The following is a 27,870-nucleotide window of genomic DNA, read 5'->3' as shown; positions in this document are numbered from 1 at the left end:
AATCAGCTGAAAGCTTGTAAACACAGTTCAGTGTCTTTGTGTTTAATGCAGTGGAATCTTTCTCTTCCTGTGAATGAAACCCGGCACACAGTCTGACTGATCTTCTGGTGGTTATGATGGGATGTTCACTGAACCGATCTATGTATGAAACTAGGCGAATGAAAATGAAACGTTAGTAGAATAAATTAATTTTTACAGCATTTTCACCCTCTGAGTGTTCAGTGGTTCCCCCCCCCCCCCCCCCAACCCCCACCCCTCCCCCCGTCCTCACAGCGTGTTGCCCATGCTGCTGCCCAGCAGCCCCTTGATGTTGGTGATGGGCCGGACGTCGTGCAGCTGCCGCCGCCGGTCGATGAACGTGGCCAGCCGGGTGGTGTCCAGGGGCGTCTTGGAGTGCTCGCCGCCGTGCACCCCCCCGCGGCCCACCCACGGGTGCTGCAGGCAGCACGTGGCGCTCGGCCTCTTCCGGGGATCCTGCTGCAGCGCCGACGACACGAAGTCCCGCGCCGCCTGGCTCACGTCGCGGAAGTACTCGTCCGGGAAGCAGAAGTCCAGGCGGCAGATGTTGACGCACGTCTCCTCGGGCGACTCATCCAGGAAGGGGGAGACGCCGCTGAGCATGACGTAGGCCAGGACCCCCACGCTCCACACGTCTGTCGCCACGGACACCGGCGTCCCGCGGATGAGCTCGGGCGCGGCGAACTCTGGGTTGCCGAGCAGGAGGTGGACGTAGCGGCGGTGGGTGGACAGCTGCACGGCGTCCCCCATGTCGATGAGCTTAATGCAGGGGGAGGGCGAGTGGAGGTCCACCATGATGTTCTCTGGCTGCAGGAGAGGGACACAGCGCATCACACCGCGTTCACACCACGACGTTTCAACTGAAAACGCATTTCATTTCAGAAAAGTTTGACGTTTCCACGGCAACGTTTTGAAAACAATGCAAGTTTACACGGAAACAGCAGAAACACTGAAAATGGTGTAGTTACCCCGTCAGACCATGAGTTGGTGCTGTTGTTGCTCACGTGCGCAGACAATAATACTCTATAAACATTTACACTGGGAGAACACGGACATTCTAGTGGACAGACGACCAAGTTGAATTGTTATTATGTGACTCAACTAATCACTCAGTACTAATTGGTCTAGTTTTACATATTAGTCGCCTTGACAACGAGGTAGAACTTGTAATGATCATGCTTTTGTACAATAAGCAACGCAGCAAAGTGTGTATGCCGCGCCTCAAAACAATGTGCCATAATGCCCTGCAGTATTCCTCTGTCGATGCTCACTCTTGTTTTGAGCTTGAAGTGCTGTCAGGTGTGTGTCGCTCACAGGAATATATGACTGGGAGTCATGACGGTCTGGAGGCCGCCATCGATGTTGTGTAGAGAAGAACTATTTACCTCGGCCGTGGTGCGCAGGCACAGCAGCAGCATTCTTACCACACAGAGGCAGAGCCTTCTCAGAAAGTTTTGTGTAAACGGACACCCAATGCACATCCTGCAGACACCCACCTTCAGGTCCAGGTGCACCACCCTGCACGTGTGCAGGTGCTGCAGAGCCTCCAGCGTCTCCCGGAGGAAGAAGGCCACCTTCTCCTCCATCAGCTCGTCGTGAGCAACCAGATAATCCAGCAAGCGACCGTCCTCCAGTCTGACACACAAACACATGTGAAAGAGTCACCGCACGAGACCGAGCAACAGATGATGTAATAATTCTGAGCATTTTAAATGTAATACGGCCAATAATGTCACACGTCTTTTGAAAGTATTATCAGCAGCCAATAATGTAATGATACAAAAAAAAAAGACTTCATTTCTGCAGGATTTCTGCAGTTTGCTCATCATAAATAGGTTTAGTGGGCGACATGTTCATTCATTGAGGATACATACAACACAGCACTCTCCCAGTCATGGTTGTAATTCTTTTGGAAAGTATTTTATTACCGTCACTGTGCATCATGTTCGATGGAGCCTGACGACCTTATTTAGCAACACAAAATAAACATTTATATGTTGTTAATTCTTAGAGCGTGGCTGAGGTGTGTGGATGAGACTCGCTACGATTTCATGTAGTTCCTCTAATGATCCAACAGAGGGCGCTCTAAACACTCACAATCATGTGACCCTGCCTCTCGATCACTCTCGAGTTAAGGCAGGTAATTTAAGGTAATTTTGTTCGAACTAGATTCTCTTTATTGGCAAATGGTTACGTGATTGAACACGTCACATTAAGAAATGGCAGAAAACGATTCGGTTCTTTGCAGCTAACTGATATTGTAAAGCATTTAACCTGAGCGTACATTTCTACACATGCTGGGTTTCTTCAGGAGAACGGTTACGTAAACTATCCGTCAAACATCGAAGCCCAAAGATGTTTTTCCTGTGGACATTGAACATGTGGTGTGAAGGACGCACCGAGGAAGAGGTGAAGCTTCAGAAAACTTGAAACTCAAATTCAAAGTTCATCAGAGACAATCAGAGTAACATGTAAAAACACTGAACGTGAGCTGGAGAAGTCAAAGTCATGAGTAGAAGTTGTATTCGGACTCACAGCTCCAGGACGAGCATCAGGGTGGTGGGAGACTCGTATGTGTCCAGCAGCGCCACCATCTGGTGGTTCTGTACGTGTTGCAGGATGTCGGCTTCATGAGCCACCTGCTCCTTCTTCTGCATCTTCTTACTGACAAATTTCACTGCGAACTGAAGAGTACTGTGTTGGATTTGTTGGGGCTTCGCTAAAGCAAGGACCTCGCCAAAGTTAAATGTTGATAAAAGTTTGTGCAAACAAGTAGAAGTTAACTCTGAAAACATTTGAGTTGATCATAAAAATAAATGATCCTATAAAAGCAGCTAAAGTTACAAATCATTTCAAATAGAAATATAAAGCTGAGGTCCAGTGTACGTTTGTATTTAGAGGAGTGATATTTCCAAGTTGAAATCCTCTCGTCAGTGAGGACTTACTTCTTTCTTTGTGGACTTGTTGACACATTTTCTCACCACTGAGAAGCGCCCCCTGGAGGAGGAGATGAAGAGGCGTCAGAGTAAATAAAAAACACAAAGAACAGAAGGAACATTGGGACACAAGGTTTAAAAAGAGCAAAACTTACCTTCCAATCTCAGAGACCTCAGCGAAGCTCGAGTCAAAGTTTTCTTTCCACTGTATCGTCGTTCCATCAAATCCAGAGTCTGAAAGAGTGAAGAACAAAAACAACTTAGACAATTATAAATCTTGTTAATGTGTTTTTAAAAGTGTGATGCTTACTGCTGCTGGCCAGTGTGACCATGTTGGAGGGCTCGGACGGCGGTCCGACGCCCCAGCGGTTGGAGGCTCGGACCCTGAACTGATAGTGTCCCCCCGGGATCAGAGCGTCGATCTGGACGCACTCCTCCCTGCTGCTGGCCGCCCGCTGCCACAGCAGCGAGTCTGACGGGACGCAACCACGTTTAGAAGGGGACCAAGAGTCAGCACAAGCTTTAATGATACTACCTTTGTCCACTTGGTGGCAGCAGTGTGTCACCATCTGTCAGAACAGTGAAGTGACTCAATGCACCACTTGTGGTACAGAGTGGTACTACAACACAGATCAAACTGGATAGCCGATTAGTCTACTTTAATGTCACTTCAAATTTGAGGATTTTTTTTCTTTTTTTGCTTTAAACATTTAAAAGACACTCAAATGTCTATTCAGAGAAGCATCTCCCCACGTCTTGGCTTCAGAAGCGTCACTGACCTTCTTGCCTGTACTCCACCGTGTAGCTGCTCACGGCGCAGTGAGCCGATGAGGCCGGAGGCGGCCAGTGGACCATCACCGCCGCGCTGCTGGCCTCCTGAGCCACCGGCCTCCCAGGAGCTGCTGGGATACCTGTGAGCAAACAACAACAAAACAACAAACCAAAAACAGACTCAAATGATACAATCCGTCAGATCTCGGCTGTATGGAAAATACTGTTGAATGAGTTAATGGAGCCTTGAAGCACCTTATTTTCTGCACTTGATATCTGTAGAAAAACTGTGAACATCTAAATTATAGGTTTTTTTGTGTTTTTCAATGAGAATCAGTTTACAGAAGTGTAATGCTGACTCGGCAGGAAAAGTTCAAGTTAAATAATCGCTACCGCAATTTCCAAACTACAAGTCACTTTTTTTTTAATATTAAGAAGCAACTTTATCAAATTATTCTGATACTACCACTAGATGGCACTATATGACAACAGAATGCTGCTACATACAGCACCATCCAAAAACCTCCATTACTGCAGTTTTTTTTCCAGGAAAATGATGGCAATGAGTGCTGGAGCCAGCGAGACAAATCAACAAAAACAAACCAAAAAAAGAAAAAATTTCTCTCAACTGTCCAAAAGACTAGTCATGGTACTGAACAAAATAGATTTTTCTTCATCAGCTCATAACTTGATGAAAAGTTTAAAAACGTTGAGAGGAAGATTCTGGGTGACCTTGAACTTTGATGGAGGCAGAGGAGGAGGCGGAACCGTGGTCGTTCACGGCGACACAGGTGTAGATCCCCGTATCCTGAGGCATCAGGTTACAGATCTTCAGCACGATGTCGCCCGTATCCCTGCGGGAAGGAACATTTCCAATTTCTGGTCCAATAAATCCACGAAACTGAAACTTGCTTGGATAAAGACGATTAATCTGATAAGAGACAAACTAAAAGCGGCGATCCGTCCACTGTTGGGGTTTCACCTGATGTCGATGGTGAAGCGGCTGTTGCTGGTCAGCGGGTTCTGGTCGGGACCCTTCAGGGTGACCGAGGGTTTGGGTCGTCCGCAGACTTTACAGCAGAGGACCACCGTCTCCCCGAAGGCGCAGACCACGTCTGAGAGAGGGACCAGGAACTCTGGAGCCACTGCACGCAGACCAGAACAAAAACCACTGAACAGACTCGAGTCAGCAGACGAGCTTTTCATGCTGCTTTGTCACTAAACATTGGGGGAATCTTTGGAATTGACCTGTGACAGAAGTAACTCGTTTATCCATTGACCAACATCATTATTATTGGATTTTACAGATTATACATCACATCTGTCAAAATGTGATACGAGGATGTTTCTCTGATGCTCACTTTGTTTTCTGATGCCTATTCTAAAGATTTTTCTTTATCCCCTTTTCTCTTCACTCGGTACACATCAGACTTCAGCTACAGATCAACGTCACGCCATATAGAGAAGTATTCCGACGACATTTCTGTGGTGGCTTGTGTGAAGGGAGGGGACGAGGGGGAGGACAGGAGGGTCATCTCAGACTTTACCAACTGGAGCAAGGACAATGAACTCATACTCAATGTGTCAAAAACCAGGGAGATGATAGTGGACTGCAGGAGGTGGACTGTAGGAGGTGTACTGCAGGAGGTGGACTGTAGGAGGTGGACTGTAGGAGGTGGACTGTAGGAGGTGGACTGTAGGAGGTGTACTGCAGGAGGTGGACTGTAGGAGGTGGACTGCAGGAGGTGGACTGTAGGAGGTGTACTGCAGGAGGTGGACTGTAGGAGGTGGACTGTAGGAGGTGGACTGTAGGAGGTGGACTGTAGGAGGTGTACTGCAGGAGGTGGACTGTAGGAGGTGGACTGCAGGAGGTGGACTGTAGGAGGTGAACTGTAGGAGGTGGACTGTAGGAGGTGGACTGCAGGAGGTGGGCTGCAGGAGGTGGACTGCAGGAGGTGGACTGTAGGAGGTGGACTGTAGGAGGTGGACTGCAGGAGGTGGGCTGCAGGAGGTGGACTGCAGGAGGTGGACTGTAGGAGGTGGACTGCAGGAGGTGGACTGCAGGAGGTGGGCTGCAGGAGGTGGACTGTAGGAGGTGGACTGCAGGAGGTGGACTGCAGGAGGTGGTCTGTAGGAGGTGGACTGTAGGAGGCGGAGACCACGTCACCGTCCTGTGATGATTGAAGGTGTGGGCATTGAGGTGGTCCAGACTCAAAAATATCTGGGGGTTCATCTGGACCATAAACTGGACATGCAAATGCAGCGTACAAGAAAGGACAGAGCAGACCTTTCTTCCTCAGGAAGTTAAACTCTTTTGAAGTCTGCAATGGAATGCTTTACATGTTTTATCAATCTGTTGTGGCAAGTGCAGTGTGTTTTGATGTTATGCGGTGGGGCAGCTGCTCAATGACCAGAGAGAAGAACCGGCTGGACAAGCTGGTCAGGAAGTGTGTCAGTGATGGGGGGGCGACACTGTCTGGTGAGGAAGAGGATGATGAGCATGATGCAGGCCATTCTCAAGAACAGTAGCCCCCCCCCCCTTCACAACACTGGGTGCTCAGAGAAGCCGCTGCAGTGAGCGACTCCTCTCCATGTGCTGCAGCACCGAGAGGTTCAGGAGGTCGTTTGTCCCGGCGGCCATACCGCTGGACAACAAACCCCTGTGATGTACATCTTATACCGATATTGACAGAAGCTTTTTAACTCACTAATTCATTTTATTTTTAAATCTGTACTGATGTGGGTGTTTAGTTTGTATAGCACACACTGGATGATGCTGCACATCTGAATTTCCCCAATTGGGGATGAATAAAGTACTTAAATAAAATAAAGTATCTATCTTTAAGTAAATCCAGACAGGTGAAACTAGGTTTGAAGGCATTCGCTGGAGACGGTGGTCAGACGAAGAAATGTTGGAAGAGTTCGTGGTCGTCTGCACCAGATCAGGCTGAATCTAATGACTCAACACTTCCACTGACTTTATCCAAACATGAAACACTAAAGAAAGTGTGTCTCACCTTCCTGAATGAAGTTTGGGTTGAGAAGCTGGAAGACAAATAAAACACCAAGTTCAGTTTTCATCTTGATGTTTTCCGTCCACACCAGGACGTCCCATTTTGAATTTCTTTATTCTCTCCTGTTCTCAGGGAGGAAGCGAAGAGCTCTACCTCCATGCCCGTCTTCGGATCGAGGTCGTCGTCGCAGTCGGACTCGTCGGATGTGTGGACGTCCTGATGGAGAACCAGTGAAAGGAAGAGGTGCAGCTTTTAGAAACAGGTGGAAATAGACAAAGGAGCACAGGACGCAGAGGAGAGGAGAGCAGGAGCAAATAGGAGGATGAGGAGGAAATAAAGACAGAAGTTTCTGTTGACGGTCGGAGACTAAAACCAGTTAATACTCACCTGTGAGCAGTTTGGATTATTAAAGAGAAAGAAAACTGGTCCCTTCCTCTTGTCTCCGTCTCCTCCAACATGAGTACGTGGACAAAGTACGTCTTTTACCAACATGCCACCATGTGGAGCCGCTAAAAGCTGCCAGTTCTCCACATGAAGAGACGAGGTCAGATACCGAGTTACCTTGAAAAAGTAATATGACTACTGAGTTCTAGTTACTTCTTTAAAAAATAACTGAGCTACTGATTATTTGTTTTTAAAAGTAACTAAGTTAGATTACAAGTAACCTTTCAGTTACTTTCAGCAGCTGCCGACACGCTCCACTGACCTCCTGCAGCGGCTGATACATATTTTAACTCTGACCTACTTTTTGTTGTATTTATATCTGACTCACGGTTTTATCATCAGATTTTTACTTTTTCGGGTATTTATTTACCTGGTGATGTAGTTGTACTATCTATTTAATTATTTGCACTGCCTGCTCTAAGCGACCTTTTAACCCCCGCAAATATTTTATTGCTTGATTTTTAAAAAAAGGGCGGGGCTTCCTGCCAATATCTTATATACTATATCTTTCTACTCAGGAAAACTACAAAAATAGTGTACCGTCTCTGCAGTTGTGTTCTTGTTGCAATGAGGTTGTGACTCTCAGCACCCTAAAGTCTGGGTCTCATCTTGAGACGATCTGGTCTTGACGTTGGGCGATCTCGACGCCGCCGCCAGTGAATCCCATTGAGATGAGAAGTGAAGAAACTGAAGAACTTTACATGAATAAAAGACCAGTTTGGTTTGATTCTCTGGCGTCGACTGATAAACGACCAATGAAAAATCCTCAACGACGATTCAACAGAACAAAACATTTCTTGAAACTTCACATTTTTGACAAACTAACCCTGACGGTGTAACTTCGATGCTAATGCTAATTAGCTTCTAGTTTAGAGTGATTTAACAGCCGCATGAGGCATTCAGGGACATCTGTAAACTGCAGCACCGATATATCAAACCCATGTTGTTGCCAATATAATTCAGTTCTGGCTCTTCATTATTATTCTGACTGTAACATCTCCAACCCGCCACAGAACACCGCATTCAGGACAAGATTGCATATTTCAGTATTTTCACAGTATAATTGTTAGGATGCTGGTAAATTGTGAGTAAAATACGAGTATTTGCACATCTTCCCAACTTCTTTGGAATAGTTACTAAAAAAACTCCTTCAGATGTTTCTGTGACGTCACGACGTCTCAGACTTTATTATGACGTTGAACTGGAGGTTAGAAAACACAGCAGGTTCTACTGTAAGCGGTTCTACTTCCATCCATGCAGAGGGAGGGAGGAATAAACACTAGAAAAAAAAAACCCCACACAAAAGAACTCAAACTTTATTTCACAATTTGTGCAATCGGGGGTTAGAAAAACGTGAAAATAAAAAGCGGTGCTGCTCATAGTGGTTCTCAACCGGCTCACCTGGCTTTGTGGGTGTCAAGTTTAAATGAAAATACAGAAATGGTTCACCAGTAAACCCAATCACACACAGCAGAACACGCAACGCAAACTCACAAGTGTATAATCGTAAATATTGTTTCAAGATTGCTCTTTTAACATGAAAATCGATGCTCAAAGACGCACATCCGGTGTCAGAAGTATCAACACTTTCACATCTGACAATCATTTGTCATGAATGGAAATAGAAAGAAGTTTGTTTCATGGTTTAAGCTGCCGTTTAGATTTTTATTTTTATATACATAAAATAAATAAGTAGCTTTAGCTTTGACTTAAAAAAAAACAAACATACTCTTAGGCGAACGTTTCAAAATAAAAACATCATTTGTGTTTTTTGCTTCGCGTTGACACGGCAATGTTTGATGTCCGTTTACAGGGAAACGGTGAAAACGACGTAGTCAGCATGCCAAGCCACTAGAGGGTGCCGTTCGTTTTTGTAATGGACAAACATGCATGCTGAGACGTTCGCATTAAACTACCAAGTCCAGCAGAATATCTACTGAGCATGTGCAGTGAAGTTTCCATGGAGACGGAGTGTTTTCATAAAGTAGTTGTTTAATCGGACGCCCAGAACGCAAAGTTTCACGTATGAATGTAAACACACACACACACACACACACACACACACACACACACACACACACACACACACACACACACACACACACACACACACACACACACACACACACACACACACTAAAGAAGTCAACATAAAAACATGTGGGGGTGGGGGTGGGGGGGGGCGCCACTGTCGACCGGCGTTACTCACTTTAGCCTTCGACCCGGGAGCGGGCGAGGCGAGGGGTGGGGGAGGGGGTGTGGCGGTGTCTTTGGGCTTGCGAAGGAGGCCGTTCTCCTGACCTCTGACCCCCGCCAACATGCTGTCCTTGGCTTCAGCGCGCTTCCTGGCACGCAGCGTGTTCCAGGACAGGGACTTCCTGTGTACAGCACAGGAAACATCCACTGGCCAATCAGAGAGCAGGTCAGTGGTGGCGTGGCATGGCGGGACCGCTCACTGCGGCCCCCTGGTGGCCAGAAGTGGAACTCGGAGGGGAGGGACACGCAACTTTTCTCACCAAATCATGCTCTTCACAAACAAAATGACATCTTACAGCAGGGGTGTCCAGACTGGGTCCTGGAGGGCCGGTGTCCTCCCTGCTTCAGCTTACCTGAATCTAATGATGATGTCATCACAAGGCTGTGATAAAGCTCAATAACGAGCTCTTCATTGTAATCAGGTGTGCTGCAACTGGGAGAGAGCTCGACCCTGCAGGACGCCGGCCCTCCAGGACCGAGCTTGGACCCCCCCCTCGGTGTCCAAGCAAAAAGAAAAACCCAAGACGAAAAATTATAATAATTTCCATGTCTCACTAAATGGTGTCAGTCAGCCATCGAGCAACATGCAGCTTTGTTAATAAATCTATCCTCCATGAATTACAGCTTCAAACTTCAAATTCATACTCTGATCTCGTTCACAAAATCTGTTTAAATTAAAAAAATCTACTAAATACTTTCAATATTTTATGTTTTTTTCCCCAAAATAAAATTTGATCAGATTTTTAACTTGCTTGTTGCTCAACATTATCAGCTTTTTTTGTATGTTGGAATTATATTTGCATTTTTTTTTCCTTTGAAGGATTTCTGAAGTTTTCAAGTTTCAATTTTGACTTTCCCAAAATGTGAACTTTATTCTATTTGCTCCTGAATATCATTTATATCAGTTTTAACTTGAACTATGACAGTTTAATTTCCCTCTGATAATGCTGATCCGGGTCCTGCTGCGTGTGTGTTTTGGTTTTCTGGTCTGTTTGTGGTTTAAACCTGAATAACTGGGGTTGTTTCCTGAATCTGCAGCCGCTTCGTTCTGGTCCGCGAAGACAGGAGAGAGGAGGAGACTGAGCTCCGACTTTTACTGAGGCACAAAACATATTAGACTGAAAGTGATGCAGAGAGAGAAATTAATAAAACACATGAAATCTGACATTCAACAACAAAAAATCTGAATCCTTCAGGGTTTATTTTTACCCTCCAAACACATTCACAAGTTGAACTGCTTGGAAATTAAACTTATTAAACCTTCGGTTGGTTTTCCTCATAAAAAGCTGAATTTTCAGCTTCAAAAGAAGAAAAACCAGGATCAGAAACAAACCGACTAATTTCATCACTTCATTTTAACGTTTCTAAAACTAAATGGATTCTATCCAGATATTTTCCCCTAAACTTGATCCTGATCAGAAAAAGTACTTTAGGTTCAAACTTTATCCTTTTCCCCTACAATTCTATTTTTAAATGTCTTCATATCTACATGCTTCCCCTGAATATTAACTTTATTTTGACAAAAAAATTTAAATAAAAAAATCACCAAAAAAGATTCAAAGCACAAAAACTTAAATTAACAATTTTATTTTAATTCTTTTTAAATGTCCAAATTTAAGATTAAATGAAAACTTTGGCCAAAATTCAGGAAAATAATTAAATAAATCAAAGATAGTATTTCAAAATCCTGAAAAATTTAATTAACCAAATATTGACATTATACATTAATAATTTGAATGTTAACTCCTTCAGTCTTAATATTTTTTTAAATGCAATAAATTAATGAAAATAATTCAGCCTGAAAAACTAAGTAAACGAAGTAACTAAAAAAACTAGGATAAAATTCCCAACCACCTTAAAAAAATATTAAATTATATAGATACTCTAGGTACTTTTTAATTTGACTTAACTTTACATTTTGAAAAATATGGTTGGTAATTTTATCATTTGTTTAAAGAAATGTTTCTTTGTCAGTAAATTTACGCTTCATTCTGAAATTGTGGAGCAGAGCTGCTTTATTCTGCCACAGAAGCATCTTTCCCGCCTCCAGGAGGTTTGGTTTGTCCTTTGTGTTCAGACGTCATACCTTCTGTGGAGGGTCAAACCGTCCATGTTAGTAAAAACTGAAATCCACACAGAGAAATTAAAGGTCAATACAGGAACAAAATGCTGAACTGAACCAGGACAGGGGAAAAACGGACTCAAAGACAGAAATGAATAAATAAAACCTGATGGCCGCACACAGACCGCTCAGCTTCACTGTCGCAATTTATTTACAAATATTAAAAACTACAAACTTGTGGATCATCTGCGAACTAACGCACAACAAAACACCGTCACCGTCACGTTGTCTCTGCTAACTCATGCTCAACTCCAAAAAACCTTTATTTTACATAAAATACATTTAAAAATCATCATTAGACGACCAACAGTTGCCATTAAATGAGACATATTGCACAGCCTGACTTCATTCAGATTCTTTTCTTCATCATAAATAGTGCAAAAAGGATTTCTTTTTAAAAACAGGAATGTTCTCGAGCTTCAGTCAAAACAGCAAAATCAACGTTTGTACAGTGACGAGGATCAAAACAAAGGAGGGAGAAAGAAAATCCAACTGTGTTTTGTGAAATAAAATAATAATTAGAAGAAACAAAATGACAGCATAAGAAGGGAGGAACACAAACGTGTGTGTAGATTGCCACAGACAACAAAATAAATCTTCTCCGGAGTGGAGAACCAGGATGAGAGTTTCTTTTGCTTTTTTTTTTTTTTTTTTTCCTTTTCAAGAAAAACAGGCCAAAATAAAAAAAAATAAAAAAATAAAAGATAAAAAAGTAGGGTGTTAGGAACTGAAATAAGAGTCCGGTTTTAGCTCCACAGTTTTAGCTACAATAGTTTCTAGGTTTCACTCCTCAGTGCTCCAGTTTGTGATGACGGCTCAGAAAACAAAAAGTCACTGAACGACTGCAGGTCAGTACCCGGTTTTTAAAAAACAAACAAACAAAAAAAAGGCTCCTGTGAGTCCGAGGGGTTTGTTTTAGAGGGGGAGGAGTTAGGAGGTGAGGGAGGAGAAAAAAAACGACAAAAATCCAATCCGAGTGCCAGAGGACGAGGGACGAGGACGAGGATGAGGACGAGGACTTACTTGATGTTGTTTGCGTCGGCCACCGCCGCTGAGAAGGACGACGCGGAGGAGGAGTCTTTGAGGGGCTTGGTGGCGGTGGGCGGGGCCAGGACGTGGCCCGGCACCCAGCCCTCGGCGGCCGGCGACTGGCTGTTGGCCGGCCGGTACACCAGGTACATGTTCTGCTGGTTGGTGGCCAGGACCTGCACCGTCTCCCCCTGGCTCACACACACCTCGTGCTCCTTCAGCGCAGAGTAGTCCTGAGCGACCACCATGGTGGAGGAGGTGCCGTTGCAGCCTCCGTCATCCTGCAGGAGGAGAGACGGTGTGCACCGGTGACGACAAGTACTGAGCTTTTTAAACTTGTAACGCACAAGTACACAGATCAGAGGAGGAGCAGCAGTTTACAGAGTGAGTTTTCACCACGCAGTGAGGAACGGTACCCAAGGAAAAGTAAGAACTTTGTGTTTTCTTTGTTGAGACGGGGTTTTGAAACAAACAAAAAACAACCAAAGTGTGCAGTACTACACTTGTGCGTCAAGTAGATCAACAACAGTAACACTGGAGGGATGCAAAGTGTTTGAGCTGCTCCACTGAATTTAACTGCGTTTCTCTAATAAAATCTACATTTATAACATTAATACATTTAATCATCTGTATACAGGGAGAACGTCCACCATCATTTACTGACTGGTATTATAATATAGGATAGAACATTATTGATCCTTCACATTTAGTTGCGTTTGAAATTTTCTTTTATTAATTATAGATTTTTAAATACTACTTTTGGTTTAGATGTGGATTTCACTTTTGTTGGATTCCATTGGACAGTTTCAGTGTCGTATAGTTTAGATGAAAGTGTCGCCCCAAAGTCCCACAAAACACTTTAAACTTCAGACTGTAATTAAATCTTAATCAGTTTGGTGTAAAGTTCCTTCCAGCCGTTTCCACGGCGGTCCACTATAGGAGCAATGGTACGATGCTGGTGTCAAATTCCAATATTGAAAGCTGTGTGTCTGTAAGCTCTTAACTGTTTCTGGAAAGTTGCTCATCGAGGTTAAAATGAAACGGCCGAAGGAAAAAAATAACTACATCATTGAGTTTTTTGGGGGGAATTGTAAAAAAACATCAAATAAATCTTTTTAAATGTTTTTTCCAGTTCCTGGACTCACTCTGGACTGGAAACACGACGAGCCGCCGTTGGAGGTAGACATTTTCATCTGGCTCCTCCCCCTCTCCGCCTCCTTGTTACCGAGTCCAACGGCCGACGACGGCCGGCTGTGGGAGGAGACGGCGGGCCGGGTCCCCGACAACGAGCGGTTTCTGGTGAGCGAGGAGGAGCCGCCGCCGCCGCCGCCGCCGCCGCCGCCGCCGCCGCCGCCGCCGCCGCCACCGCCACCGCCACCGCCGCCCCGCTCCTTCTGATACTCGATGGGAGACTGCAGCGCTGCAGCACACAGAGCAGACGTTAAGGACATGCTTTTACTTTGTTGGGGTTTTCCTGCACAGAATCTCATCCAGGAAATCAAATAGTGGCCCAGAGATAAAAGAAGAGACGGCTTCTGCTGACAGGTGTGGACCATCATGTGGTTAAAACAACTTTATTATCCTTAGTACTTTATTTTTAAAACAACTGCAGTGTCGTTCAGTGAGCTGAGGTTTTATTCTATTTTAACCTGTGTCGTCCTCAAGCCCCTGAAAATGCAGTTTTTATATGCAGATATATCATATTTGAGAGTTTGGCGTTTACACAGTATTACAGAGTTTTGAAAATGATGCCCATTTACACAGAAATGGCAGAAATACCAAAAATGATGTAGTTAGCATGTTGTACCACCAGTGGGTGCTGTTGGCTGTTTAGTTTATATACTACGGCCATGGTGCGCTTGTTTCAGAAGATAAAATAAACTGTACACACTTCCTAGGAATATGGAATGGCCTGCCAAGAAGCATCATCACAACAACAACAACAACAAAAAGAAGTAATATGACACCATTTTTTTCAAACCCATTGTTGCATTTGTCTTTTTATACTTTGTGTCCCGGTTGTGAACCGACAGCAACATGCATCGTTTCACCTTCTCGTCTAAAATCGGTTTCCTCACCTGACAGGAAGTTGCTCTGCGCGTCCAGGACTTCCTGGATGTGTCGGACCCACACCTGCTTGATGTCGACGTTGGCGGCCTGCAGCGTGAAGCGGTCCGACGATCCGCGGCACGCCAACAAGAACTTGCAGGGATCGTTGTCCACGCTGTCCTCCAGACCCAGATAGGAGACCTGCCGGACCGGAGGGGAAGGAAAAACGTCTGATTGTGAATGAATGAAAAACAAGAACAATCCAATGAAAACGGCCCAAAACCTCGGAGGGAGCGAGCTCCATCAAAGGCTTCAAGTTGAAAAACAACTTTCATGGAAAAATACTCACAGTATTTGAACAGGGTGGACGTTGGTGAAGTGATAAAACAAAGCAACTCTGCTGAGCTGTGTCAGAAACACCTTCTACTCTACTGAGCTTTTACTGCAGTAACTTTAACGTTTAATGAAAAATATGCAAAGCAATGAAAAAACTAAAACAACAATCAGGAAAGCAAAAAGCAAGAGGAGGAAAGTAGAGACAAGAAAATACCCAGGGAGAAATATGAACAAATGAATCAGAGGTGGAACGAAAAACAAACAGGATGAGTGACAATGACAATAAACATAACAGCAGCAATGATAAAAGAAGAGGAGAAGATGAAGGAGGAGATGATGAAGAATAAGAGGACACAGAAGAAAAAGGAGGAAGAGGAGATGAAGAAAAAGGAGGAAGAAGAGATGAAGGAGCCGAAACAAGAAAATAAAAATTAGTTGGAGCAGAAAAAAAACCTAAAGAAAAAAGAGGAAACAAATTGGTAATAGTAGTACTAGTAGTAACAGTACCACCACCAGTAGTAGTGGTAGTAAGAGTAGTGGTAGGAGTAGCTAGTAGTAATAGGTAGTAGTAGCAATAATAGTACTACTAGTAGTAGTAGCACTAGGAGTACTGGTAGGAGCAGCTACTACTAGGAGTACTGGTAGCAGTAGCAATAGTATCACCAGTAGTAGTGGTAGTAGGAGCACTGGTAGTAGTACTAGTAGTTGGAGTAGGTAGTAGTAGTAGTAATAGCACTACTAATAGTAGTACTAATAGTAGTAGTACTAGGAGTACTGGTAGGAGTAGCTACTAATTGGAGTACTGGTAGCAGTAGCAATAGTATCACCAGTAGTAGTGGTTCTAGGAGCACTGGTAGTAGTACTACTAGTAGTAGTACTAGGAGTACTGGTAGGAATAGATATTGTGTTATTTCTTTGAACTTGATGAGGCATGGCTCTGCTGGTAGAGCGGTCGTCTCTCAATCGGAAGGTTGGAGGTTTGATTCCCATCTCCACCTGTCTACATGCCAAAGTGTCCTTGGGCAAGACACTGAACCCCAAACTGCTCCCATTGGAGTGACGACATGGCCGGCCGCAGCCTCCGTTGGTGTGTGAATGTGTGAGTGAATGTGTGAATGTGATGAATGATGTGAAGGTCGTTCACCATTTCATTACATCTGTAAGTTCTTCTGATCGTTTGACCAGCTGGGATAAAGCATTCATCCATTCATCCATCCATCCATCCACCCATCCATTCATTCATTCATTCATTCATTCATTCATTCATTCATTCATTCATTCATTCATTCATTCATTCATTCATTCATCCATCCACCCATCCATTCATCCATCCATCCATCCATCCATCCATCCATTCATTCATCCATTCATTCATTCATTCATTCATTCATCCATCCATCCATCCACCCATCCATTCATTCATTCATTCATCCATCAACCCATCCATTCATTCATTCATTCATTCATCCATCCATCCACCCATCCATTCATCCATCCACCCATCCATTCATCCATCCATCCATTCATCCATCCACCCATCCATTCATCCATCCACCCATTCATTCATCCATTCATCCACCCATCCATTCATCCTTTCATCCATTCATCCATTCATCCATTCATCCATCCATCCATCCACCCATCCATTCATCCACCCATCCATCCATCCATTCATCCATCCATTGATTTAACTCTTGTGTTCCAGCTCCTGGGCTCTGAGGCTCTGGGGTTTGGAGGAGGGTTATCATCAGGATGTGTAGGCGTGTCCGTCGTCCCTCTACCTTGATGCTCTTCTTGAACTGGTACCCCGGCGTGGACGAGCCTTTCCTCAGCAGCTCACTGAAGATGACGATCTGCTCGAAGAGGAAAACGCGGCGCTCCTTGGAGCGCGACAGGACGCCGGTGTCCTGCTCCGTCACAAAGAAGGTCTCCTGCTGCAGCAGCTTGCCCTGACTGGTCAGCTTCCCCTGAGGACAAACCAGACGGACTCGTCAGGACGCCGGGCGAGCGGCTGGGTGAGCGGCCGGCCGGATGGCGGCCAGCGGGCTGGCTGCGGTCACCAGACGGACGCCACGCACCTCGTATCCCTGCAGCCGGCCCAGGTTCATCATGTCGTTACACAGTTTGGGCACCTGGGACATCAAGTCCACGGCTTTCTGCAAGAGACGCCGAGACAGAAGGACATAAACACAACGTGTGGGACAAAACGTCCCGCTGCATCAGCATGGAGGAGGAGAGTTTCACCTCGATCTGCTCACAGTCCAGTCCCGCCTTCGAGCTGAACTTCAGGAAGTCCTGAGGAGGAGAAAACGAGCTCAGCTGGAGAGGTTTTTCATTTCTCCTGATCAAAACACTCTTTCCTTTTGGGATTATTACCTGAATCGATTATTTAAACCATCAAACTCATTTTGGCCACATCCAAAACTATTTCATCTGAAGTTGGCTGGACGGGTAGACGATACTATTAGAATATATAAATGACTACAACTCTAATTATCCGTCTTTGTTTTAGTGCAACAAAGTATTGATAAATCATTGACAAGTTCTCATTTGATGAAATATCCTTAATGGCAAACCTGAACATGTTAAAAAACGACGTCTCAGTCCACCGTGAGCTTTACAACTCAAAAACATCTGGCCACATGTAGCTGGAACTCAAAAATATAGTTAACTAGTTCATATGATCATCAGAATAACTTCATCTTTAAAGTCAACACATTACTACTTCTGTGTAGTACTCCTGACCACCTGGACGGAGTCACTACTTACAGTAATACTGAGTAAAATGCTCCCTCTAGTGGTCAAAAAAATATATTGCAGTTAATGTTATAATTTCTCCCAGCTGGTAGATTTAATCTCGTGGCCCCGATGGACTCTTTGGTGGGCCGGTTCCGTTTCAACACCCTTGATTCAAATAGAATCTAAATCAAACCTAAATTCTCTGCTTATCCACCAAACCCTTGATTGGTCCGATCGAGTAACGGTTCTGCGTCACCTTCAGTAGAAGCTGGTATTTAGTGATTCTCTGAATGGGTTTGATGAGAAAGTCACTGATGGTCAGTCTGGACTGGATGTCCTGCTGGATCGCCTGGAAAACAAACAGCCTCTCTTTAGTTCTACTCAGCTAAACTTTTAAAAGATTTACAATATTACTGTAATGCAAGTACAGAATAAACATGTTCGTTATGTTGCAAACATAATTGTACATGTGTACATCTTTACAAAAGTAAACATTTGCTTTAACTTGAATTATTTTTATTTATTAATAGATTATTATTCTATTTATTCAATATTTATTCAAACTTTCCATGATGACTTTTAAATACATGTTTTTGGTGATGTGGGGTCGTTTGAACATACTGTGGAAACTCAATGTGAAGTATTACGTTGTATTTCGCCATGACACAGATCAAGATTACACTTGTGTGATATTTATGAGTCACAAAGTTTCTTTTGTTTATAAAAATGCAGTTAATTCAATAAATTCTGTATTAAAAACCAATGAACTTCCAGTCTCAGTGGAATCTGATATCATTATTAATGTATCCTGATTACTTTCTTTCATTGAAACACTGAATCTTCCTCACAGATTAAAACAAACAAGCCAGTTTCAGAGTGTGAGATGGAAAAAGTGCACAGATTTGGAAAAAAATACTGAAGTGGAGAAGCTTGAAAAATCTACCAAAGTACAGTAACTAAGTATGAATGCTGATGAAACTGTGAAGAAGTTTCTATACAGAATATTAAAGTGAGTTTAGTCACGATTCAGGATGAAAATATTGAATTCATGATAACGACCCCACAAAAATCTCTTGAAATGATCTTTCTTCTTGATTTATCTGATAAAATACTTTTCTACGCAGGATTTCACAACACGGAGACGCAAAGCTTCACTTACTTCGAAGTAGTTGTCGTATTCTGCTACGATGAACTCAGACTTGGGTTTATTCTGACAGTAGATCACGTACATGTGCAGCCGCCTCTCCTGACACACACACACACACACACACACACACACACACACACACACACACACACACACACACACACACACACACACACACACACACACACACACACACACACACACACACACACACACACACACACACACACACACACACACACACACACACACACACACACACACACACACACACACACACACACACACACACACACACACACACACACGTCAGACATCATGTATCATCTAAAGAGCAGAGACATTCATCGTCATCATCCTCACTCACATGCTTGATGAAGAGCTCAGGAAGGAGTTCGTGGTCGTCCAGACACTTCCCGAGTTCGCCTACAAAGAAACTGAGAGGGAAGAGATGAGAGTCATGGTCAGTGAACACCCGGACAGACCGCCACGTCACATCGCACCACGTCACGTCACACCACATCTCGCCACGTCACACTACGCCACACCACACCACGCCACGTCACACTACGCCACGCAACACCACGCCACGTCACGTCACGCCACATCACGCCACGTCACGCCACGCAACACCACGCCACGTCACACCACGCCCGAACCGAAGCTGAACTCACTCTTTGTGCCAGTCGTAGATCTGGTGGATGTTTCCAAACACCATTTTGTCTTTTCCCTTCAAGTCCTCGGGGACGCCCTTCTCCTCGATGCGCTTCATGAATCCCTGCACACAAGGTGATAAACCACAGGTTCCATTCACCCTCTCATTGGGTCTTCAGCTTCTCACCAGGTCTCCTTCACTCCCTCTGGCTGCGGCGCTCCGTCAGACACTCACCTCCACCACGATGCCCAGGTCTTTGACGTAGTCCTTCTCGGTCTGAATCAGCTCCTTCAGAACGAACCTGAGCGGCAAAAATGAAACACTGAATCATATGAAGGCTCAGATGTGTTTCCATTCATCCTTTAAAAGCGACATGTCATTCCAGATTCCAGCTCCGCCTTCAAACCCCAAACTGGGAGACTTCAGAGCTCCACCTTGAGAAAAACTGTGGGGTTCAACCATCTTGCTTCTATATTCAGGCTGTTCTTTCCACATGACTCCGTAATCATCATGGGAAGCATTAATGTGGTAACCAATAACATGATAATGGCCATTAAAAAAGACAAAGTGTGATAAAATATCAGAGCATCTATTGTAACTGGCCGTCAGCTGGACCCATACTCACATCCTGCCCCTCATGGCCTTGGCTCTCTGCTCCAGCTCGGGGTTTCGGGGCTGGACCGGGGTGCTTTGCTCCGGCGGGGATGCGGTGGAGAAGTCGGGATACACTCCTGGTTCCAGAGTCTGCACAGAGGACGGGGTCAGAGGTCACGGCTGGATTCACATCTGTGATTTAGATACATGAAATCCTGACGGGGTGCAGTGGCGGTTATGAGACAGCAGGGGGCAGCAGGAGATTAGAGCAGCCGAATACTGTTGTCTGCTAATGTAGTGTAATTCTGTATGACAACATAAATAAACATGGACACAAAATGAGAAGTTTTATAAAAAACCAGATGGATGTTTTTAACCCTTTATAGGGCTCCAACTGAAATACTTTTCATAAGGGACTTAAGTGGTAAATTCTACCAAACACTTTTTTTAAAAAATTTTTATATTGACAACAGCAAAACGCTTTTTAAGGTCACAAAATACATTGGCCTCATTTGCGTGTGTGTGTGTGTGTGTGTGATGAATGAGTTTATATAGACTACAGTTATAGGGATATGAGTACGTACATGCATGTACATAACTGTGTATATTCAAGAATTGTCAAGAATTTCAAACTGGGATTAATGAAGTCGTTCTATTCTAGATGTGTATTTATGTCAAAAATGTTGTGATTCACATGTCTGTAATAACGATCATTCATGAGGCATAATATTATAATGAATGTTTTAACTAAAAATAGATCAGAATTGCACATATTTCAAGATTTATAGTATTATAATGTATCTACATAGTAAATATGTTTTGTACTATTTTTCAGGAAGTTATAAACTCTCAATCAGTCCAACAATGTAATGAGTTATTTACAACAAAGGCTGATAAACAACAGAGCCTGACGTTTTCATGTAAATATATGAAGTTTAAAGAAATGTCATGTTTAGCTATTATTTACACAAATCCTACGCAAGCAATGATTCCAGATGTGCCCTTTGAGCAATAGGTCTCTTAAGTTTCAAATAAATAACGCCACCAAACTCTGAAAATAAACTTCTGTCAGACGTGCTCCCAACTTTTATTAAAGGTTGGTAAAATGTGAAGCTTATAAATTAACATCTCAAAGATGTGATATGGTTAAATGTGATGATAAAAAGCTCTAATGAACGAAAGATGATCTTTTTCACACAATTTGATAGAAAACTAAAACTTTATTTAACTTTTTACCAAATTTAAGAGACTGGAGAGACGTAAAATTATCAAACAACGTGAAAAATTCAGACGTGTTAAGAAGAAATGACGAGTGAGGCCTTGTTGAACTCTTTGCAGACGACACCCTCTTCTTATTGCCTCTGAATCTCAAACTTCAGTTTTTAATTGTTGCATGTGAGTTTGTAAAATGGCATCATTACTATAAGACTTGTAACTATGGTGATGTTAGTTTCCTGGAGGAGACACGGCGTGCTGCTTTCAGGGATCCAGCAGCTCTTCCTGTGTGGCCGTCGCACAATTCAAACACTCACCATCTTGGTTTTAACCAGTTTTTCTATGGCGCTAACCAGCTCTGCGGCGCTGGGCACCTCAGAAGACGACTGCAGAGACGTTAGCAAGGACGAAGACTGAGAGAGGAGGAGGGAGGTAGAGAGAAAGAAGCACGTTAGGAGGATTAAAAGAGAAGGAAAGGAGACGAGAGGTGAGGAAACCAAACAGCGAGGGGGAACCGAGAGGCTGTTAATGAGCAGAGGACGGCAGCAGCACAACGGAGAGTCAGAAAGTCAGTCCCTGCAATCAGATCCCAACTGAGCCGGAATCTGATTCATGGAAAGAATACTGCATATTGTGATCAAATATAAAGATAAATAAAGTTCAGTTCTGATTTAAAAGGTGTACGTAGGGAGAAATGAATGGGAAAATACAAAAAAGATATTCCCCCCTTTTTTAATCATGATTTCACTACAGCTGATAGTAGGATAGTCAGAATGAGGCTTTTTATTCAGTCACACTGTGGAATTCTGGTAAATATGAATTCTTATAATGTTCAAAGCACAATGTCTTTTTTTTTATTTCTATTACAGTTTCGTCCTTTAATCACCAAAAAGTTTCTATTGTTTTGCTCTTGGGTTCTTTCACCTTTTCTCACCAACAGCTTAAGAAAATAAGAAAAGAAAAAACCCTCCGTCCTCTTCCCGCGTTACCTTGCTGTCTTGAGCCGACGGGTCCTTGATGATCTCCATGGGAGGAGGAAGAGGAGTGGGGGCCTCTTCGTCCTGCTCCTCCTCTCCACCGCTCTGGATCCCAGAGCTCTTGGTCAGCAGGTTTCCATCTTTACTGTGGACGACCTGAAGGAAGAAACCAACCGGTCTCAACGGCACAAACTGTCGTCTTCACAGAGACACCAGCAGACATAAAGAAATACCACCACATCGCATAAATACTCATGATACTTTCTCTCATTACGAACCTCATCAATGTTCTCATCCTGCGCGCCGAGATCGGACTGGTCCAGATCGTTGTTCTTCTCGCTTTCGTCTCTCCCCGATCCCAGACCTGTCGATCGATTTCTCAATTAGCCAATAAATCCTTATTAAACCACCAGACCACAATAAATCATCAACCAACCAACCAACACCTGGGGAAGGTCTGTCCATGAATAACAATACACACCAAACCTACAAATTCTTCAACATAAAAAAATCACTACCAAACAACTAAAACAACAAACCATTAATAAATAAACCAAGGCCTTACCCACCGATCAGCCAACTAACTAACCCACTATTCATCAGCCAGACAACAAAACAAATAAATTCATATAATCAAACCATCACAAAGACGTTAAACCAAAGAATCCAGCAGCAACGCAAAACATAAACATTCACCCATCAACCAACTTACCAAGAAAACCAAAACAACCATCATCAACCAACCAACCAACCAACCAACACATCCATCCATCCATCCAATAAATAAATAAATCCAACCAACCAACCAACCAACCAACCAACCCAATCCTCAACTAACCAATATCTCTATATAAACCATTGATCAGCTAACTAAGCAGCTATTAAACTAAACCATGAATAAGTTGAACTAACACATTCACATCGCTTGTTCTTTCTAAGAGGAAGAGTTCTGCCTCAGAGACGCGGCTGCAGGATGGAACCGACACGTAGAAGCATGAACTGAAACTTGAGGTTTCATTTTAAAAACATGAACGGGTGAGGATCACCACAGCTCGTCTCACCCGTCTTCTTCTGCTTGTTCGGGAGCTTCTTGATGGAGCTGCTGTTGCTGAGGCGGCGGACCGGACTGGTCAGCCACTTCCTCAGAGTGTTTCCGGAGCGCTTGGGACCCGGGGAGCTGGACTGGATGGAGTTGAGAGACGGCTGCGGGTGCAGGTTCACCACGGACGTCGTCTTCCCATCCGAGCCGCCCACTGGGGAGGGCGCAGAGCGAGCGAGAGTCAGTTTACACCATCAGCACATGGCCAGACAGCCAATCTGCCAAAACCCAGCCAAATAAAATAACCAACTAACAAAATGCAATTAGATGCAGTGAGAGTGACTAAAGTCATTGATGTGAGACTTTGATTCCTTTAATATCTGAAAATTCCCTGATCAGCCACATTTTCACAGTATTAGCTTGAAATGCTACATTTAGCCGCTAAGATCTGTGCACATGGGGCCAGTTACTGAGGACATTTTGGAGAAAAGCAACACATCTTCAAACTCTTTTCCATGAGAAATGATCAACTTCTTTGTTTTTGCATTACTGGAATCTTGGGAAAGGTTCTTTTTGGACAATAAAACTATTATAAAAGTCAGCAATTTTAGGAAAGAGTGAACAATTATTGGTATTTTCCAGCTGAAAATGGCACAAAAAAAACCCTGTTTTTGGCAAGTCAACCTATTTAATCCACCGTTTTTGTCAATAACACTGCATAATAGTAAACAAAGTCACGTCACCTATTACTAATAAAAATGTGTTTACTCAATGAAATCTAAAAAACCAAAACAATTGACAAAAATCTCATTTTGGACCCCAGTTAAAATACTGTATTTCTTAAATAATATAATGCCAAATGCTGAATTTATTACATATTAAACAGCCAAAAGCTGTGTTTACCCCCCCAACAGAAATCTGTGAAGTAAAAATAATGGTTAAAAGTGAAGCATATTATGTAGTTTTTACTGATTAAAATGTAATATATGATCAGAATCGCAGTGGGAAAAGGATTTCACACAAATAAACTAGATAAACTACTGCTCCTAAAAAGTATGACGGCATAAACACTTTTTTATTTTATTTTTTTTAAATTCTGACAATATTGTAAGCAGAAGTGAGATCAATCTGCTCGGCGTGGCTGAAGCAGCCGTCGGGACGGTGGAGGATCAACTTCCAGCGGAAACCCACAGATGTTTCCACTTTGTTTTACACGCCGTCCTCCATCCTGCCCTCCGACCTCTGCCCGTCGTTTCAAAGCGTGCTGTTTGTACACAGGAAATCTGCTGTGGTGACGTTTCTGCGTGTCACTTCTGGTCATTTAGCGGCAGCCACACGCGAGCCGTCTTTAACCTGCACACACTGAACACAACTTTTACGTATCAAGATGAAATGCTTGGTTCTAATTTTTAATTAGAACCTATTGTCACTGATTCATCATTAGTTTGCTCGAACCAACTTCAATCAACCCATTTTCACGTGGTGACCTTTTCCGGAGGTCCCCAGGCCCTGCAGTGAAGCATTGTGGGTAAACAAGTGTACCAGTGCTGATTGATGTTTCACTTGTTATCAGACTGAGTCAGCATCAGCAGATAAAGCAAAGCAGCCAAGGTCCCTCAGTGCTGCTGCTGCTGCTTCTGCTGCAGCTTCTGCTGCTGCTGCTGCTTCTGCTGCAGCTTCTGCTGCAGCTTCTGCTGCTGCTGCTGCTTCTGCTGCAGCTTCTGCTGCTGCTGCTGCTTCTGCTGCTGCTGCTGCTGCAGCTTCTGCTGCTGCTGCTGCTGCTTCCCTTCGTTACAAACCCAACAAATTGATTTTGGTTTTGTTTTTCCGCACAGTTTTTCAATCTGTTATTTAATCTGTTACCAAGTTATTTTGCAGCGCTTTAGCTGAACTTTAGACCATTTCTAAGTCTTTATTGGACTATTTCAGTCTAGTTTTAATCCTGGATTTGGACTCGTTTCAGCCTAACTGCACCACAGTTTAGAAATGATTTTGGCCTCATGAGTCTAAACTTTCAATCTGACTTATAAGTCTTTTATGGTGCCGTTTCTTCTGAGTTGAATCATTCATTCTTGTTTCAAGCAGGTTTCAGTGTTTTTTGGGGCCAAATTCACTCTGATTATTCACTTTTTAAAGCAAAACCTTTCAGCACTTTCTTTTTAGTTGACTTGTTTCAGTTATTTTGGTTTTATTTTATCCTTATTTTGGTTTATTGTTGCATTGAACTGTGTTTTGGTAATTTATAAACCAGTTTTGGCCTAATATATATAAAAGTTATGTCTTCATCTTTCACACATGCTGATACTTCATTTGAATGAATATTAGTCCTGATTTATAAAGGATTTTAGTTATTCTAGACCCTGATAAACATTTTAGTCCTTATTATTTGACACCTAATAGGATTATTCTGTTTTTACTTTGCATTGTACTGGTTTTAAATCTTTATTGGAGCAGTTTTATAAAACTGTTTTGGTGTCATGTTTCCACAGGTTTTGACGAAAGAGTTTCTCCTATTTTAGACGGATTATTTTCTTTCTTTGAATCTGGCTTTTGGTCCGTTTTGGTCCTATGTTGTCTGATTTCAGCCGAGTTGCGAGCTCTATTGCAGCCACGTCATTAAGTCTCACTAGTTTTAGTGTCATTTTGTCCTGATATGTTTCAGTTGTCCTGTGGAGCAGTTTCAGTCTGATCCTATAAACGTTCTTCATTTTTTCACAGGTTCTGAATCAGATTTTTTTGCTCTTCTTTAGACTTTTTTCACCTTTTTGAGAACCAGTTTAAGCCTTAAACCGTAAGATTGTTTTAACCGTTTCAGCCTCCCTTTGGATCCTCAATTTGACATGTTTTAGGCTTATTTTGGACCCGTTTCAGACCAGTCAGCAGGGTGTGTGGTCATGTCTGGTCTCTCTGCAGAACTCCCCAGGAGGAGAGAGGAGTCATCAAAACACCCCTGACAGCTCCTCCTCCTCCTCCTCCTCCTCTTCCTCCTCCTCCTCCACTCAACCCTTCACTCCCGATGTCACTGTGAGTGCAGCTGCTCGCTCATGTGATCAGCAGAGAGCGGCCGGCATCTTCACAGCTGACTGATGCGACGTCAGCGCGGAGGAAACTGACGCAGCGGAGCGGCGGAGTGCTGCCGTCAGCGGGGCGACGGCCGGGAACGGGTTAAATCAACTCCAGACTCAAGAGTGACCTTCATCATCGACACTCCTGTCACCCAGGAACACGAGGAGAGCTTCAGATGATAAATATTCTTGCCACGATTCCGTTAAGGTTATTTACCTTCCTCACTGTAATCTGGATATTATATTATCACGGATGTTATTTCTCACTTGTTTATTCTTTGTTGGAAATACTGACGCGTGTCTTTATTACACACTGTTAACTCGACTCAACTTTATGTGTAAAGCACTTTAAAACAACTACGGCTCAACCAAGTACATAAGTAGACATAAAAACCTAAAAACATAAAGTGCAAAGAATAAAATGTCAATAATAAAAACAGGAGCAGAGTTTCAAGATGGATTAAAAGTCGAGGAATAATTATGGGTCTTAATATGAGTTTTAAAAATGGACAGTTACATTTTCTCTAATATCCATTATTCTTTAATATTCTTATTTTCATACATTTGTGCAATGTGCTGCTACTGTGATTACTGAAATTCCTCACGTGGGATAAAAGTCCAATGAATGACAAACACTTTTTTTTAAAAATTAGGATTATTCTTTCATTTTAGGTTGATTTTTATTTTATTTTCCTATTTTTTTAGGGAAAAAAGCGGAGAAAAATAACCTTATCTCCAACATCTATCGAATGTTGAATGAAAAATATATATATATATTTTTAATTGCACCAGTTTTATCTAAATTCAGAAGAACAAATCTGGGCTAATTCCTTCGACATGATTTGACTTTGTGTGTCGCATAATAGTAGCTCTGTGATTCTCATCTATTTTATCGTCTCACTGCAGTAATGATCATGAAGCATTAAGGTCACAGACTCTGTTCAGCTGGTAGTTCATGACTAACAGTGAGTGTATGACACAGCCGAGACGTCCAAAGTCAGGTGAGACCCAAAACAAGGACGCCTTTTGTTTTGGAGCCGCCGCAGAGACAAGAGTGTGTTCTGTTAAAATCCTCATCACTCGCCATCTTTAAAAACACACACACACACACACACACACACACACACACACACACACACACACACACACACACACACACACACACACACACACACACACACACACACACACACACACACACACACACACACACACACACACACACACACACACACACACACACACACACACACACACACACACACACACACACACACACACACACACACACACACACACACACACACACACACACTCCATGAATGGCTCTATTGATGGGATTGAAACTCGAACACACTCCGTTCTCTTTCTTCTCTCCATACCTGACTTCTTCTTCGTAATACAATCACTTCATTTCTAATCTTCTGAACAAAGTACCACAAAGCAGAAAAACTAGAAACTTCA

General features: G+C 43.3%; 1 protein-coding gene across 2 annotated transcripts in view; it reads right to left on the bottom strand.

Annotated features, from left to right (window-relative positions):
* Positions 1-11,690: 11,690 nt before the first annotated feature.
* The window catches only part of LOC308119177 (kalirin-like), a 150,739-nt gene continuing 134,559 nt past the window's right edge, over positions 11,691-27,870 (bottom strand). The window contains exons 41-56 of one of the 2 annotated variants that reach the window (XM_080479027.1): positions 23,364-23,555; positions 22,581-22,666; positions 22,315-22,458; positions 21,643-21,738; positions 20,142-20,260; positions 19,751-19,817; positions 19,536-19,639; positions 19,229-19,298; positions 18,874-18,960; positions 17,971-18,063; positions 17,220-17,270; positions 17,054-17,131; positions 16,757-16,942; positions 14,669-14,840; positions 13,736-14,010; positions 11,691-12,871 (exon numbers count right to left, since the gene is read on the bottom strand). In XM_080479027.1, coding sequence (XP_080335153.1) covers positions 12,581-12,871; positions 13,736-14,010; positions 14,669-14,840; positions 16,757-16,942; positions 17,054-17,131; positions 17,220-17,270; positions 17,971-18,063; positions 18,874-18,960; positions 19,229-19,298; positions 19,536-19,639; positions 19,751-19,817; positions 20,142-20,260; positions 21,643-21,738; positions 22,315-22,458; positions 22,581-22,666; positions 23,364-23,555 — 2,111 coding nt within the window. In that variant the 3' untranslated portion in view covers positions 11,691-12,580. The remainder of the gene's footprint in view (positions 12,872-13,735; positions 14,011-14,668; positions 14,841-16,756; positions 16,943-17,053; positions 17,132-17,219; positions 17,271-17,970; positions 18,064-18,873; positions 18,961-19,228; positions 19,299-19,535; positions 19,640-19,750; positions 19,818-20,141; positions 20,261-21,642; positions 21,739-22,314; positions 22,459-22,580; positions 22,667-23,363; positions 23,556-27,870) is intronic. The other variant, XM_080479028.1, reaches the window with a different exon arrangement.

This window comes from Lipophrys pholis (assembly GCF_963383615.2).
Source record: "Lipophrys pholis genome assembly, chromosome: 13".
NCBI lineage: Eukaryota > Metazoa > Chordata > Actinopteri > Blenniiformes > Blenniidae > Lipophrys > Lipophrys pholis.
Note: the sequence above shows the minus strand (reverse complement) of the source record. Positions and strands in the feature narration are given on the sequence as shown.